Source organism: Vulpes vulpes, chromosome 9 (assembly GCF_048418805.1).
Source record: "Vulpes vulpes isolate BD-2025 chromosome 9, VulVul3, whole genome shotgun sequence".
Lineage (NCBI taxonomy): Eukaryota > Metazoa > Chordata > Mammalia > Carnivora > Canidae > Vulpes > Vulpes vulpes.
The window spans coordinates 33075111-33092104 of NC_132788.1; the positions used below are offsets into that span (position 1 = coordinate 33075111).

The following is a 16994-nucleotide window of genomic DNA, read 5'->3' on the forward strand; positions in this document are numbered from 1 at the left end:
AGGAAAACATAAAGACAAAATCAGAGAGGGAGGCAAACCATAAGAGACAATCATAGGAAGCAAACAGGATTGCAAGGGGGGAGAGGGATGGGGTAATTGAGTGACGAGCAGTAAGGAGGGCATGTGATGTAATGAGAACTGGGTGTTATATAAGACCAATGGTTACTGACTTTTACCTCTGAAACGAATAATACATTATTTTAATTGAATTTAAATAAAATTTTAAAAAATTCCTAAAAAAAAAAAAATCCTAAATGATGAAAGCAAAAAAAAAAAAAAAAAGAGAGAGAGAGAGAGAGAGAGAGAGAAAGAAAGAAAGAAGAAAAGAAAGAAATTTTCTGTTCTAGGTATTCTATTTCTCCAGGTTGCTTTACTTTTTGGGTCCTTATCCTGTTAGATGCTGTCCTCAGGTCTTTTATGATTTTTAGCAGGTTTTTTTTTTTTTAAGATTTTATTTATTTATTCATGGGAGAGACACAGAGAGAGAGAGGCAGGCTCTATGCAGGGAGCCTGATGTGGGATTCAATCCCAGGTCTCCAGGATCACGCCCTGGGCTGAAGGTGGCGCTAAACCGCTGAGCCACCCTGGCTGCCCAATGCAGTTTTGTTATACTTAACAGCTCTATTTGTAAAAAACAGAATAGATTGATCTCAGGTCTAATCCACCTCCAGATCCAGTTGGTAATTTGCAGGAAATACTGAGGACAGAAGAACATGTTGAATTGCACCATGAGTAGCCCTTGGCAAAATCCAGTCTGTAAAACACTATACAGTCTCAACTTTCTGATTTCTTCAGCAAATAAATTGTAAGAAAAAGAAAGAGATGGAAGGAAAACTGTAGATTAAGAGAGACTTTAAAAACATATTAAATTTGAAAACAGGGCAAACTGAACTTTGATTTAAACATGGCCAAAACAGTAAATTTTATGCTGTGTCTGTTTTACCACAATTAACAAACAACAACAAAAGGAAGACTTAATTGTAATATCTATAGGATATGTGGAGCGTTTCTGGGGTATGTGGCAAAATTCCATTTCTTGACCTGGATGGTGGTTTTTAGACCGTTAACCTTAAAATAAATCCCTAAGCTACATATTTATTTTATGTGGGGTTTTTTTTTTGTATCTGTGTTTTATTTTAAAATTTAAAAATGGGTTTTTAAAAATTTAAAATAAATACTTTTTGTACATAGATGGGCATTGTTGGCTGTGGTCTTCACTTTGCTGATGTGGTATTTTCACTGGAGGAATCCCCAAGTCAGTTTTTTTAGCTCATTGGTTCGCAGATGTTTTGGTCTAGGGACCCCTTTACGTGCTAAAAAGATTAAGGACCCCAAAGACTTGTTTATGTGGGTTACATCTATTAGTATTTACCATGATAGAAATTAAACCTGAATTTTAAAAATATTTATCCATCAAAAATACAGTAAACACATTTCATGTTCACATAAATATTATGAGAAATGTTATTTTTCAAAACTAAAATTTGGAAGTGACATTATTTTACACTTTTGTAAATCTTTTCAATATCTAGCTTAATAGAAGACAGCTGGACCCACATTCATTTCTGCTTTTAATACCTTGCAGTATCAGTATTTGAGAACTTGACACTTTTGAGAGAATGAGAGTGAAATGGCAACTAACTTTGAGGTTACGTTGCTTACTCTCTGAGACAATCTAGGGAATCTCAGGGCTTCTATACTTTGAGAACGGTTATTTAGCTGGTTTTCTCTTGAGCTGGTAGATTTCTCCAGGAAGAGTCTACAGTCTGGACTACTGGCTGTCAGCATTCTGGAACTGAAAGAGGGGAAGAAAGCGGTAAGCCTTCACTTGATTCCTCAGTTATTAGTATTCTATTCCTATGGGTCCCTGATTGATTGTCTCTCAGATCAGTCTAGAAAACTTGTGTTTTACCATCTGGTCTTCTGTACAAAGTATAGGAGAGGATCAGAGAGTCCAGTTGCTTCTAAAACATATTTTCAACAGTCTTGCTGTTTTAAGCTGTGCCATCATCTTGACTTCCAAAAGTACCATATACTCCTAATTCTAGGGTCTTTTTGGGCATCTGTCATGGAAATTGGGTTGTTCAGTTTTCTCATTCTGGCCAGAAATTAGTTTTGAGTTTGCTCTAAGTTAGTGCCCAAGATCCATCTGTTTTCTGCTGTCACAATGTTCTTGCATTATTCTCCTCTCCTGTCTCTTTGTCCCTTTGGATTTATGCCTGAACAAACAAACGCTTGAAGGGTTTTGTTTTTGTTAACGACACAGAGGAGGTAAAAATGTGTGTTTAAGGTACCATCTGGAATTGAAAGTCCCAGCAGTTCCACTTAAATGAATGTTTCTCTATAACTTAACCACATTTTGTGATAGTACATTATTTTCATGAGGTGAATGGACATTTGTGGGGAGAGTTTACCTCCTTCATCGGATAATCTTCTGCATGGGAAAGGATGATGAAGGATTCTGGTGCTTGCTATCTAGCATCCTGGATAGCCTGAACAGTTAATGTAAGTCTGCCTCAACTGAAGCAGTAACTACTACACCTCAGCAAACTAAGACAAAGTTCCTGAGCCTCTTAAAGATAGTTTCATTGGTAGAGAACATATACCTTATTAGTCTGTTCTCATCAAGTACAATAAACAACCACATGCAAATACCACTGTCTTTTCTGAAGAAAAATATTAGCTTTACAGAAATTCTTTGAGAATACAACAAATAGCAGCTCTTAGAATCTAGTGAGCTGGGAGAGAATTAGGAGAGACACAGGCAGAGGGAGAAGCAGGCTTCATACAGGGAGCCCAGTGTGGGACTCGATCCTGGGACTCCAGGACCACTCCCTGGGCCGAAGGCAGGCGCCAAACACTGAGCCACCCAGGGATCTTAGATAAAATTTTAATATAGAGAACAGATCAGTATGAATAAACAGTATCACATGCTATAGGTAAAGTCTGACGTGTTGCATGCTCTGAAAAGCACACGTATTTATAATGGATATTTCTGGTTTTATATGCTTGACAGGCTCTACTTAATGAGAATCAGTAAGCAAACATTTGAGAGCTACACCACATAGGAATGTAAATGAATACATACAAATTCCATTGCACTTTAGAAGCACAGTGGCGTTAAATAACACCTTGTCCAATTCTTTATAAGTACCAAAAGAATGATCTCTAACATTTTTTCCTATTAAATTCTTCAATGTCCATTTTCTTTTGAATAATCAACAATTTGTGAAAAAGGTACATATATTCCATATTCATAATTAAACTATCTCTTACGGTTGAGGAACTTAAAATATGGAAAAAATAAGGTTGAGAGACCAAAACTAAAAGTGAACAAACCCATGAAGTTTCTATAAATACTTTTATATTTACTAAAAAAATGAAGACTGCTTTTCAAAAGAGAGTATCAAAATTTTAATAGTGTTGCATTCTCAGAGGCATGGTTTAAGTCTGCCATTTGCATGTTCACCTTCCCTCTGGTGTTATGACTTGAAGTTGTTGACTCCAAGCATTCCGTGATACTTACGATAAAAAAAGGTTATAAGCGACCTTTTAAAATTTTGTTCTGTGTAGCGTGTATGGCCAGCCTCCATTGGGCCCTTTACCAAAGGCCAAGCTGGGTTTTCTCAAGCCCCCTTCTCGTGTGCAGAATTATAAATGGCCTTAGCTAGCTCTCCTAGAATGATACCTGCATGTAAGAGTCCTCAAGAGCAGAGTACTGACACCTGGTGGCAACTGTTTTCCAATTTCTTCCCTCCTGTATCTCCAAGGTTTTATACTCCTTCTGTTCCCAACCCCCCCACCCCCTGCAAGGCTGCATTACCAAATTCTCTATTTTTCCTAGGGCTTTTACTTTAAAATGATCTTTTCTAATTACCTTTACACGAGTGATTTAACATCTTTCATACAAAAGCTAAAATCCTTATGGTTTAGGAAGGGATAACAGGTGTTTTCTGGGTATAGTAAGAATTTCATGGGAGGAGAGGTTTTATGGCATCCATAGAACATATTCCTCCTGAAATGTTTTTTTATTTTGCACATCAAAGGGAAGAATGGGCAGTCAGCCACAGAGTCAACAACTTATATCCATTTCAATCAAGGAGGAGAGTTTGTTCTGACTTATAATTTATTTGTGTGATTCCTTTGAGTGTTTTGATTCCCCTTTCCCCATAAATTCTGTTTTTTATAGACAACCTATGTGGAGTTCTGTTTTCATAATTTCACTTACATATTAACTTTAGTGGTTCACTTTGCCATATTCAGTAATTGAAGTATTAGCCCGCATAAACTTTTTTTCTGAAGATCTCAAAATCTTTGGCCATAGTTACACCTCCTTGTACAAATAATTGTCCTACTTTTGGTTGAGGTGGAGAGATTGAGAAATTAAAGTTCTTTTAAGTGGCTCAGAGAATGGGTAGTTGCGCTTCCTATCACCTAGGACAACCCTTAGCCTTTATATTCCTAACAACAAGCCCTTCCCCAGGCTTAAAGCCTTAGAGCTCTATTTTTAAGTACTTTCATTCTCAAAATAACTCATTACAGTTTGAATTGCCACATTTATGACATGTGATTTGCACTTTTGGCAGAGCACTTATTTGAGTCATTAAATGTCTCAGGCTGGTGTAGTAGCTTCTTAATAGTGATAGTAGCAACCCACCCAGTGCCCACATAGCACCACAACATCTTTGTTCTTTAGTTTTCATGTATATACTAACTTTCCTGAAGTGATAGACTTTTTCTTAGGGAAATGTCAGTTGATGGTATTTATGATGGAACGAAGAAGTCTAAGATGGTCATTCTGAGAATCAGAAGTTTTATAAGGCAAATTGTCCTATATGATCTCACTTATTTCTTCAAGTATTTTGCCCAGGATGTTAATGGTCTTATAGGGACTGAATCAAAATAAGTCTTTTATGAGAGGCTCCTTAAGAAACATATCCTGTGGCAATTTCTTTGGGATACTGCTAGATTGAAAACTCTCTTTATTGCAAGATTTCTAATGTTTAATGTATTGTGTGTATTTAATTTCTTTTTGTATCTTTTGTTATTGAGGCATAATTGACATGTGTCATATTGGTTTCTGACATTTAACATGATTCTTTATATATTGCAAAATGCTCACAGTAAGATCTAGTTAACATCCATCACCACACATAATTTTTTTCTTGTGATGAGAACTTTTAAGACCTGCTTCTCTTAGCAGCTTTCAAATATGCATAACCACGCTGTATATTACATCCCAGGACTTAATTTATTTTATAACTAGAAGTGTCTACCTTTTGACCACCTTCACTATTTTGCTCACCCCCACAGCCCTTGCCAGTCAATCACCAGTCTGTTCTCTGTATCTATGAGTTTGATTGTTTTGTTTTGGTTTAATTTTTTAGATTCCATAAGATCTTATAGCATTTGCCTTCCTCTGTCTGCTCATTTTACTTAGCAAAATGTCCTCAAGATCCATCTGTGTTTGACAAATGACAAGATTTCCTTTAATGGCTTAATAATATTTCATTGTGGTATATACCACATTTTCTTTATTTGCTCATCCATTAGTGCACGCTTAGGTTGCTTCCATGTCTTGACTTATAAATAATGCTGCAAGAAACATAGGGGTGTATATATCTTTTCAAGTTAATGTTTTCATTTCCTTTGGGTAAATACCCTGAAGTGGAATTGCTGGATCATACGATAGTTCTGTTTTTATTTTTTTGAGGACCCTCTATCCTATTTTCCATAGTGTCTGCATATTTTACATTCCCACCAGCAGTGCACAAGTGTTTCCTTTTCTCCACATCCTCACCAAAAGTTGTTATTTCTACTTTTTTGGTAATAGCCATTCTGACTGGTATGAGGCGATATCTCATTGTGGTTTTCATTTGCATTTCCTTAATTAATGATGATGAGCATCTTTTCATGTCTTTCTTAGCCATCTGTATGTCTTCTTCGGAATAATGTCTATTCAGATACTTTGGCCATTTTAAAATAAGATTTTTTAAAAAGATTTTATTTATTCATGAGAGAGAGACAGAGACAGAGACAGAGACAGAGAGACAGAGACACAGGCAGAGGGAGAAGCAGGCTCCATGCAGGGAGCCTGATGTGGGACTCGATCCCGGGTCTCCAGGATCACACCCCAGGCTGAAGGCAGCACTAAACCGCTGAGCCATTGGGGCTGCCCATAAGATTTCTTTTTGCTATTGAGTTGTATCAGTTCCTTTCTTATATGTTTTGGATATTAAGCCTTTATTAGATACAAGATTTGCAAATATTTAATACGATTCAGTGGATTTGCATTTTCATTTTGTTTTGTTTTTCTGCAAAGTTCCTTTGCAGAAACTCTTTATTTGAATGCAGTCCCATTTGTTTATTTTTGCTTTTGTTGCCTTTGCTTTTGATGTCCGATCCAAAAAAACCATCACTAAGACTGATATCAAGAAGCTTTTGATGTTTTCTTCTAGGAGTCTTATGATTTTAGGTCTTATGTGCAAGTCTTATTTCATCTTGAGTTTTTTTTTAATGTATGATATAAGATAATGGTCCAGTTTCATTCTTTTGCATGTGGTTGGCCAGTTTTCCCAGCACTGCTTATTGAAGAGATTATTCGGGACACCTGAGTGGCTCAGTGGTTGAGCATCTGCCTTCGGCTAAGGTCGTGATCCCACAGTCTCAGGATCTAGTCCCACATTGGGCTCCCTGCATGGAGCCTGCTTCTCCCTCTGCCTCCATCACTGCCTCTCTCTCTCTCTCTCTCTCTCTCTGTCTCATGAATAAATAAATAGAATCTCAAAAAAAAAATGAACGGATCATTTTTTCCTCATTGTATATTCTTGTCACCTCTGTCATAGATTAATTGATCATATATGTGTGTGGATTTATTTCTGGGATCTGAATTCTCTTTCATTGATCTCTGCATCTGTTTTTATGCCATACTACACTGTTTTCATTACTGTAGCTTTGTAATATAGTTTAAATAAGACCCTGATGTATCTTATTTCATTCTTTTTCAAGATTTCTTTGGCTATTCATGGTCTTTTGTAATTCCATACAATCTTTAGAATTATTCTATTTCTGTGAAAAATGCCATTGGAATGTGGATAGAGATTATGTTGATACTATAGATTGCTTTGGTTAGTATGACATTTTAACAATATTAATTCTTAAAATCCCTGAGCATGGAATGTATTTCCATTTATTCATGCTTTTTTCATGAAGTTTCTTTCATTAATGTTTCCATCAATAGTTTTCAGCATAAAGTTCTTTCACCTTCATTAAGTTTATTCCTAGGTATTTTATTCTGTTTGATGCAATCATAAATGGGACTGTTTTCTTAACTTCTCTAATATAGACATTAGTGTATAGAGACACAGCTGATCTTGTATATTGATTTTGTATCTTGAAACCTTACTAAATTCATTTATTCTAATAGTTTTATGGTGGACTCTTTAGGGTTTTGTACATATAGCTTTATGTCATCTGTATACAGTGATAGTTTTATATCTTGGATGCCTTTTTTTTTCCTTGCCTAATTTTTCTGACTAGATCTTCCAATATTTTTTTTAATCTTTTCTTTTTAAAGAGATTATTTATTTATTTATTTATTTATTTATTTATTTATTTATTTCAGACACACACAGAGAGAGAGTGAGAGAGGCAGAGACACAGGCAGAGGGAGAAGCAGGCTCCATGCAAGGAGCCTGATGTGAGACTCGATCTGGGATCTCCAGGGTCACACCCTGGGATGAAGGTGGCGGTAAACTGCTGAGCCACCCCGGCTGCCCTAGATCTTCCAATATTATGTTGAATAAAAGCGGCGAGAGTTGGCATCCTTGTCTTGTTCCTAATCTTAGAGGAAAAGCTTTCAGCTTTTCATCATTGAGTATGATGTTAGTTATGGGCTAGTCATGTATAGCTTTAATTATGTTGAGGTACATTCCCCTCTACACTTACTTTCTTGAGAGTTTTTAAAATCATAAATCAATAATGAATTTTGTTATATGCTTTTTCTGCATCCATTGAGATAATCATATGATATTCTTCATTTTGTCAATGTAGCATATTACATTGATTTGTGGATGTTAAACCATCCCTACATCCCTGGAATAAATCCTACTTGATCATGTTATGTGATCCTTTTTATATATTGTTGAATTTGGTTTGTTAATATTTTTGTTGTTGTTGTCAGAACATTATTTTTTTTATTGGAGTTCAATTTGCCAACATACAGTATAACACCCAGTGCTCATCACATCCAGTGTCTCACTTAGTGCCCATCACCCCGTCACCCCATCTCCCTGCCCACCTCCCCTTCCATTACCCCTTGTTTGTTTTTCCTAGAGTTAGGAGTCTCTCATTTCTGTCACTCTCTGATATTTCTCACTCATTTTCCCTCCTTTCCCCTTTAATCCCTTTCACTACTTTTTATATTCCCCGAATGAATGAAACCATATAATGTTTGTCCTTCTCTGATTGACTTACTTCACTCAGCATAATACCCTCTAGTTCTGTCCACATTGAAGCAAATTGTGGGTATTTGTCGTTTCTAATGGCTGAGTAAGAATATTCCAAGAATATTGTATTTATAGACCATATCTTCTTTATCCATTCATCTTTCGACGGACACTGAGGCTCCTTCCAGTTTGGCTATTGTGGACATTGCTGCTATAAACATTGGGGTGCAGGTGTCCCAGTGCTTTATTACATCTGTATCTTTGGGCTAAATCCCCAGTAGTGCAATTGCTGGGTCATAGAGTAGCTCTATTTTTAACTCTTTGAGGAACCTCCACACAGTTTCCAGAGTGGCTGCACCAGTTCACATTCCCACCAACAGTGCAAAAGGGTTCCCCTTTCTCCACAACCTCTCCAACATTTGTTGTTTCCTGTCTTGTTAATTTTCCCCATTCTCACTGGTGTGAGGTGGTATCTCATTGTGGTTTTGATTTGTATTTCCCTGATGGCAAGTGATGTGGAGTATTTTCTCATGTGCTTGTTGGCCGTGTCTATGACTTCTCTGGTGAAATTTCTGTTCATGTCTTTTGCCCATTTCATGATTGGATTGTTTGTTTCTTTGCTGTTGAGTTTTTTTTTTAAAAGATTTTATTTATTTATTCATGAGACAGACACAGAGAGAGAGAGAGAGGCACAGACACAGGCAGAGGGAGAAGCAGGCTCCATGCAGGGAGCCCGATGTAGGACTCTATCCTGGGTCTCCAGGATCGCGCCCTGGGCCAAAGGCAGGCGCTAAACTGCTGCAGCACCCAGGGATCCCTAATGTCTCCTCTTTAATTCCTTTTTTTATTTGAGTCCTCTTGCTTTCTTGGTGAATCTATTTTATCTTTTTGTTTTTTTTTAAACAGCTCTTTCATTGATCTTTTGTATTGCCTTTTTTTTTTTTTTTTTGTCTGTATTTATTTTTGCTCTGCTCTTTGTTATTTCTCTCCTTCTACCAATTTTGGTCTACATTTGTTCTTCTTTTTTTATTTCCTTGATGTATAAATTAGGTTGTTTGAGATACTTCTTGTTTCTTAATGTAGTCATTTATTGCTAAGAATTTCCCTCTTAAAACTGCTTTTGCTGCATTCCATAAGTTTTTATATATTTCCATTTTCATTCATCAAGGTATTTTTTTATTTCTCTTTTGATTTCCTCATTGACCATTGGTTGTTCAGTATCACGTTGTTTAATCTCCACATATATGTGAATTTTCCAGTTTCCTTTTTGTAATTGATTTCTAGTTTCTTACTATTGTGAGCAAAAAAGATGCTTGATATAATTTTAATCTTCTTAACTTTATTAAGGTTTGTTTTGTTGCCTAACCTGTATTCTCTTCTGGAGAATGTTCCATGTGTGCTTGAGGAGAATGTGTTGTTAATTTTGGATAGAATGTTCTGTTTGTATATGTCTGTTAAATCCATCTGGTCTGATGTATTGTTTAGGGCCACGGTTCCTTATTAATTTTCTGTCTAGATGATCTATCCATTGATGAGAGTGGGGTATTAGAGTCTTTTATTATTATTATACTGCTATATATTTCTCCCTTTAGATCTAATATTTGCTATATATTTCCTTTTATATTTGCTTTATATGTTTAGCTGCTCCTATGTTGGGTGCATAAATATTTTCAGATACTATATTCCCTTGTTAGACGGACCCCTTTATTATTTATAATGACCTTCTTTGTCTTGTTACTGTCTTATAACAGGAAAAAAAAAACAGACTTTACCCCACCTTTCCTTTAGTTTCCATTTTCAAGGAATATCTTTTTTCCATCCCTTCATTTTTAGTCTGTGTGTGTTCTTACATCTAAAGTGAATCCCTTGGTATACAGATAGATGTTGATTTTTATCTGTTCAGCCACTCTGTGTCTTTTTATTTTTTATTTTTTTTTAATTTTTTTTAAATTTTTATTTATGATAGTCACACAGAGAGAGAGAGAGAGAGAGGCAGAGACATAGGCAGAGGGAGAAGCAGGCTCCATGCACCGGGAGCCTGACGTGGGACTCGATCCTGGGTCTCCAGGATCGCGCCCTGGCCAAAGGCAGGCGCCAAACCGCTGCACCACCCAGGGATCCCTCTGTGTCTTTTTATTGGATATTTCAGTCCCTTTTCATTTAAGGTATTTATTGATAGGTATGTACTTATCATTTTGTTAATTTGTTCTGATTGTTTAGTAATTCTTTTTCCTTTCTTTTGCTCTTTTCCTTTGTGATTTGATGATTTTCTATAGTGTTATGTTTAGATTCCTTTAGTTTTTGTGTGTCTACTACTGGTTTCTGCTTTGTGGGTACAATTAGGCTTACATAAATCAACATCTGTTGGTAAGTCTATTTTAAGTTGATAAGGACTTAAATTTGCACATTTTAAAGCTTACTTTTTTACTCTGTCCCACCCATTTTATGTTTTTCATGTCACAGTTTACAGCTTTTTATCTTGTGTGTCCCTTAATGAATTATTGTTGTTGTTTTATTCCTTTTGTCTTTTGACCTCCATTCTAGCTTTATCGGTGATTAATTCACTACCTTTACAATATGTTTCTGTCAGTGAGATTCATGCTTTCATACATTTTCCTGCTACTAATTAGGGCCCTTTCTTTTCACCTTAAGAAAATCTGGTTGGCTTAATGGTGACAACTCCTTTAACTTTTGTCTGGAAAACTCTCCTCTTTCCTCAGTTCTGAATGGGATCTTTGCTGGATAGTGTAGTCTTGGTCACACTTTTTTCCCTCCAACACTTTGAATATATCATGCCAGTCCCTCTGGCCTGCAAAGCTTTTGCTGAAAAGTCTGCTGATAATTTTATGAGGCTTCTCTTATATGTAATAAGGTTTTTTTCCTCTTGGTGCTTTTAAGATTTCTTTCTTTTCTTTTTTTGTCTTTAACTTTTGACAGTTTAATTATAATGTGTTTTGGCGTGGGTCTCTTTGAATTCATCTTTCTTGGAACTCTGTGGGCTTTTTGGATCAGGACATCTGTTTTCCTCCCCAGGTTAGGGAAGTTTTCAGCCCTTAGTCCTTGAAATTCATTTTCTTCCTTTCTCTTTTTTCCTGAGACACCCTATACTGCAAATGTTGATCAGCTTGTTGTATCACAAGTCCCTTAAGTTATCTTTACTCTTAATTTTTCTTTTTGCTGCTGTGATTGAATGAGTTCCTGTGCTCTATCACTGATCCTTTTTTCTTCATCTAGTCTTTTTTTCCCCATCATTTTCTCTAATTTTTCCCCCTCTAGTCTACTGTTGAGCCCCTTTTGTATTTTTCAGTTCAGTTACTATGTTCTTCAGTTCCATGACTTCTGTTTGGTATTGACTTACATTTTTTCTTTGTTGAAGTTCACACTTTGCTCATTCATTCTTTTCCTGAGCTTGGTGAGCATCTTTATGAATGTTATTTTGAACTCTTAGTAAGAAGTCACTTATTTCCACTACATCAAGGGTCGTTTTTTTTTTCTGATGTTTTATATTCTTTTTTTTAGAATGTATTTCTATGTTTGCTCATTTTCCTTGACACTCTGTTTTTGTGCATTGGATAAATAGTCACCTATCCCAGTCTTGAAGGCATGGCCTTGTATAGGAGATGAATTTTATTGTCCAACTCAGCCCTAATTCAAGCCTTTGTTATTGTCCAAGCAGCCTATTTCATGCTTAGTGGCTCCTCCAAGTAGTGGAGGCTGTACTGAGACCTGTCATTATGCCAACTGGATAACAGCACCAAGGTTCAGGCTGTTGGGAAGCCAAATTATCAGACAGCAATATTTAAAGTATGCAGATTTACCTCTTCAGGGGAAGACTGGGAGCAGGGCATATCTGCTGCCTCCGCACTAAATCCTGAGGTTATAGCTAGTTAAGAGCTGTTTCTTTGTTTGCTACCATTCTGTTGAGCCCATGAACCCAGGAGGATGTGCACTCTGGCAAGAAGCCAGGAAAGCAGGGGTACTAGATGTGGATACAAGCTCCTTTCTTAGAAATACCGATGAACTGAGACAGGCCAGAGGGAGAGCTTGAAGATGGTGCCTGCTGGCCTTTCTGGTCTCCATTCCCTGGAGGGGGTTGTAGTCAGTCCCTAGAAGTGTAATTACAAACTCCGAGGGCACAGCTATAAAGACAAGCTAATTGTCCTCTTTCACAGAGACTGGCAGTGCTGTCTAGGTTGTCTTGGGGTGGGATAGGGGATGGTGTGAAATAGCTGGTTAAGAATTATTTCTCCATTGCAGTCTTATGGGACTCGAATGTGAATCCTGCTGGCCACCTGAGCCAGGCTGTCAGGAGATGTCCCCTGGGTAGTAATTAGAAAAACCTGGGCACGAGACTTACGTACAAGCTCCTTTTGGGTAGATATCAGCAACCTGGAGTGAGGTAGAAGGAGAGTGTGAGGACAGTGGCTGGCCTTGGTGTTCTCTGGAGATGGGGAGTTGGCCCTCAGATGTGTGTTTCATTATAAGCCTACCCCTCAGGCTGTGGCTATAAAGACAAGCAAACAGTCCTCTCACAGGTTCATTCTGCCTCTGCTCTGCCCTTGGGCAGTAGATGGTTAAGGGTGGTTGCTCCATTAAAGTCCCATGGGACATGCCTCCACTGTCCACCACAGCCAGGCTGTCCCCTGGGCAGCAGCAGGGAAAACCAGAACATTTGCAGAAGCTTCTTTCTGGGAGACTGGTGACCTGGAGTGAGGCAGGGGGTGAGCACAGAGATCGTACTCACCAGCCTCAGTCTTGGGAGATTATCTCAGAGTACCCCTAGATGTTTGTTAAATTAGGGCAGCAGACGTGCCTTCAGGCTGATGCTCTAAGATAAGCAAATAGGCTTAATTCAGAGAAAGATTGGTCCCTAGGATGGGTGACTCCATGGAGCCTTTTAAGAACTATCAGGTTGCTATAGCTCTGTGGATCTGGTGGATTTGAGCCCCATCGGCGGCTTGTGAAGCTAGATGTTTTGGGGGCTTGTTTCTCAGGTGCAGGTCTTGAAGTTGGGGTGCTCATTTGGGGCTTCACATCCTTTGATCCTGAGCCTGAAGCCGGGGATTTTGAGTTCTTCCTGATGGTAGCTTGCCGTGCCAGGGGTGGAGTTTATGACAAGATTGTGTTTCAGCCTCTTCTGTTTTTGATGTGGGTTGTCTCATTTGCCTAATGTGTAGCAGTCGGCTAGTTTGGGGGGTTCTTTTAGAGGAAATCGTTATGTATGTTGTTGATTTGGTGGGTCTGTGGGAGGAGGTGTGTTGAGGATCCTGTGTTACCATCTTGAACAAGAACCCTATTTAATTTCATAGATGCCAAGAGAGGGCATACGGTTTGTGGTCACAGAACACTGTCCCTATGGGGCATCACAAGAACCAACATTATTTATAAGCATATATACAGTAAACTAATGTGGTAGGCAGAATTCTAAGGTGGCTCCCAATATTCCCACCTCTTGGTATACACACACCTCTTAGTTATCCAATCAAACACAAATTTAGGTGTTGCTTTGGAGGGATTTTAATTAGGTAAAAAAAAAATCAAGTGATTTTAAGAAAGAGAGGTATTCATTTGGTCTTGACCTGATCAGGTGATCCCTTAGAGGGGGCTGGGCTTCTGAATAAGATCAAGGCATGACAGGGATCCATTCTGAGGGAGATTCCCTTTGCTTGTTTTGGAGATGGAGGGAATGACATGGCAGGGAACGGAGGTGGCCTGTAGGAGTGGAGAGTGGCTCCTTACTGACAGATTACATTGAGGTCTCTATCCTACAACTGCAAGGAAATAAATTTTATCTCAACTACTGGAACTTGGAAAAGCTCCAGTTGAGATGTTGTCCAGTGGATGTGTTGATGTTCGTTATAAGAGTCTGAGCACAGAACCCAGCCCTTCCGACGTGCAGAACTGTGAGCTAATAAATTTTAAGCTTCTAAGCTTGTATTAATTTATTACAGCAGCAATAGAAAACTAAAACAATGGAATATTTTTCTTCACAAAATTTCAACTATTATTTGTTAAATATTTATTGATGTTAAATCCACATTACACCAGCACAACAATCCAAAAAGTAGTATGATAGTACTTTTTTTTATAAATACAACATAAAAGGTGGCAAATAATGCTACTTAATCCCAACCCAACAAATTAGCAAACAGTCAAATTCAGAAAAATTTGGCAAGTAAGATATGACATAAGTCATAATTCTACAATATAGATAGGTCCATGAAAGACTCTGTATAGTATCTTAAATTCCACATTAGCAACGCATATAAGTGTGGTCAAAGAAACTTGCACCATTCTGCAAAGAACATCTGCCACCCAGTGATCAAGCCTATTAATCATTTAAAACTTGGTTGGTTGGTGTTCTTACAAAGAAGTAGAAAGCTGTACATGTGAAGCAGTAATATGAAATATATGGGGTGGTACACAGATATAAAATTATCTTAAAAAATACTACATATTGAATTAACTGAGCTAAGACAATTCAACATTTTTATTATAAATAATGAAAGATATATGTGTTTTGCATAAGGAATACAGTGTTTTCATAGCAAAGTACCATTAAAACCTCATGTTTTATAATAGCTGGCCAAATTGGTTTTTTTCTCCATTTTAAAGTTTCTTGGTTCCGACTTAAAACCATCAAGTCTGGTCAGAATCATGTCAGTCTAGCTGTTGCAGAATCATATGCGTTCAAACATCAGTCTTTGCAGAGATGCCTTTACAAACTACCTGGAACCCAGCACCTTCTTAAGGCCAGACTGCATGGCAGCATGTAAGTGAACTAGCATTTTCCATTCACCATATCACAGTGCCACTGGAAAAAACTAGACTATGGCACAAACCTGTTTTTGTCTCTCCCAAATCTCCTTTTCCCTCTAGGGCAGTTTCTCACTGATGCCAATCTTGCAGTCTCAGTCCATTTTCCACTTGCTCGACATACCTAACCTCTTCAGCAACTACACAGACTTCGGACACACTGAACTTCCACAGCACATGTGCTCCAATCTCCCAGCTGACCCTAGATCCCTGGACTTTTGAATGGCAGTGTTTTTTTCACCTACACTTTAATTTGAGGAAAACCAAGGAAAAGCCTGGCCTTCACCGCCTCTCCGGCCCTTTCTACTTTTGTCCAAATGAATACAGGTGTGCTGGTAGCATTTTCCTTCATTCTTCTGCTACTTCCAGACCCCTCTTTCCTCTGAATACTATATGCCTTGGTCATTTGGGTGATTTGGATGTCTTTTGTGGAATGGACTGTAATATAGTTCTGCTCTATTTGGAACAGTTTATATTATTTATATTTAAATTAGCCTTTTAATATGGTTGTAAGTAAGCTTCCTATTAAGGTAGCATGAAAAGAAAACACTACACATAAAGAAAAAGGTGGTTAAGAACTAAGGTATTAACCTTGTTAGAAAACTCTCGGTATTAATAAAATTTAAGGCAAGTAACTCCTTCCTTATGATTTAATATAAAACAACTTGCAAAAACAAGGCATTTACTTGGATTTGTCATTTACTCTCCTTTTCATTCCTATATATTGCACTTGGTTCACTGTAGCTATCTGAACACACTGCCCAGTTAGAGTCATTTTAGTACTATTTGTGGTACATTTGCCTCATGTAAAGCATTCCACACTGTCATGCTGTGTAGCACCTACCACTAGTGTTTAAGGCACTTTGGAGAATACAAATTCTGGTTACCTTTGAACAGCTGATTTCCATTAGCATTTTGGCATTTGAGATTGCTTTCATCACAGAAATTCCACAAGTTTTAAATTGGATGATGAATGTAAATTTTCTGTGCAATGTGTACATTTCTATTAGCATTACCTACTTAAACTCTAAGTTTGGTATATCAAGTAAGAAAAATATTTTGGTGTTTATCTCTTATAGTCAAAGGTATGTTTTTACCCTTTACATAATGTGATAAAGGAGTATGTTGGTCAAGCAACGGCTGTTTCAGTGTTTCAGCTTTAACAAGAATGTTGGATTACAGGTCCTCACTTTCTACCAAGCCGGGAGCACTGAGCGTCAGGTGGGATGGGCTGGCTTCCGGTTGGAACGCTGCCTTGATGTCTAGTCCCTGGTCCGAAAGTGCCGCATAGCGACTGGCTGAGGGCCGTACTTTCTTTGGCTTGGTGCTCTGTGGCTGCTGATGCCACTGGGCTACAATAAAAAAGGAAAAAAATAAAAAGATTTTTAAAAAACCCCAGGAAATCACTGGAAAGCACTTACATGTTTCAAGTAAATACAGAATGTCTTTTGATATGTACCAGGCACGTTTCTTTGGCATGGTGGAAATCTTAAAATGTCAGCACTGTCTATACAGGGCAGTGGGAAGAGGTGTAGTTTTTTTTTTTTACAGTAAATACTTACTGGAGCACAGAAATCCTTCAAAATAGTTGCTCAGCTTCCTAACTCCCCCCTCTCTCCCTCTTTAAAAAACATCTTCAAAGCACAACATGTATAAATGCCATAATAATTGTAGTAGGTATTCAGATAGATGTTTCAATGTTAATCAGTTGAAAAGAAGTGGGCAGTAGGG

General features: G+C 37.7%; 2 protein-coding genes across 9 annotated transcripts in view; one reads left to right on the forward strand and one right to left on the reverse strand.

The window, feature by feature from the left end:
- The window catches only part of CBR4 (carbonyl reductase 4), a 158614-nt gene that overhangs the window by 57456 nt on the left and 84164 nt on the right, over window positions 1–16994 (forward strand). The window lies entirely within an intron of this gene.
- The window catches only part of PALLD (palladin, cytoskeletal associated protein), a 401027-nt gene continuing 398475 nt past the window's right edge, over window positions 14443–16994 (reverse strand). For all 6 annotated transcript variants that reach the window (XM_072719731.1, XM_072719730.1, XM_072719732.1 and 3 more), the window contains one exon: window positions 14443–16615. In XM_072719731.1, the coding sequence (XP_072575832.1) occupies window positions 16440–16615 (176 nt within the window). In that variant the 3' untranslated portion in view covers window positions 14443–16439. The remainder of the gene's footprint in view (window positions 16616–16994) is intronic.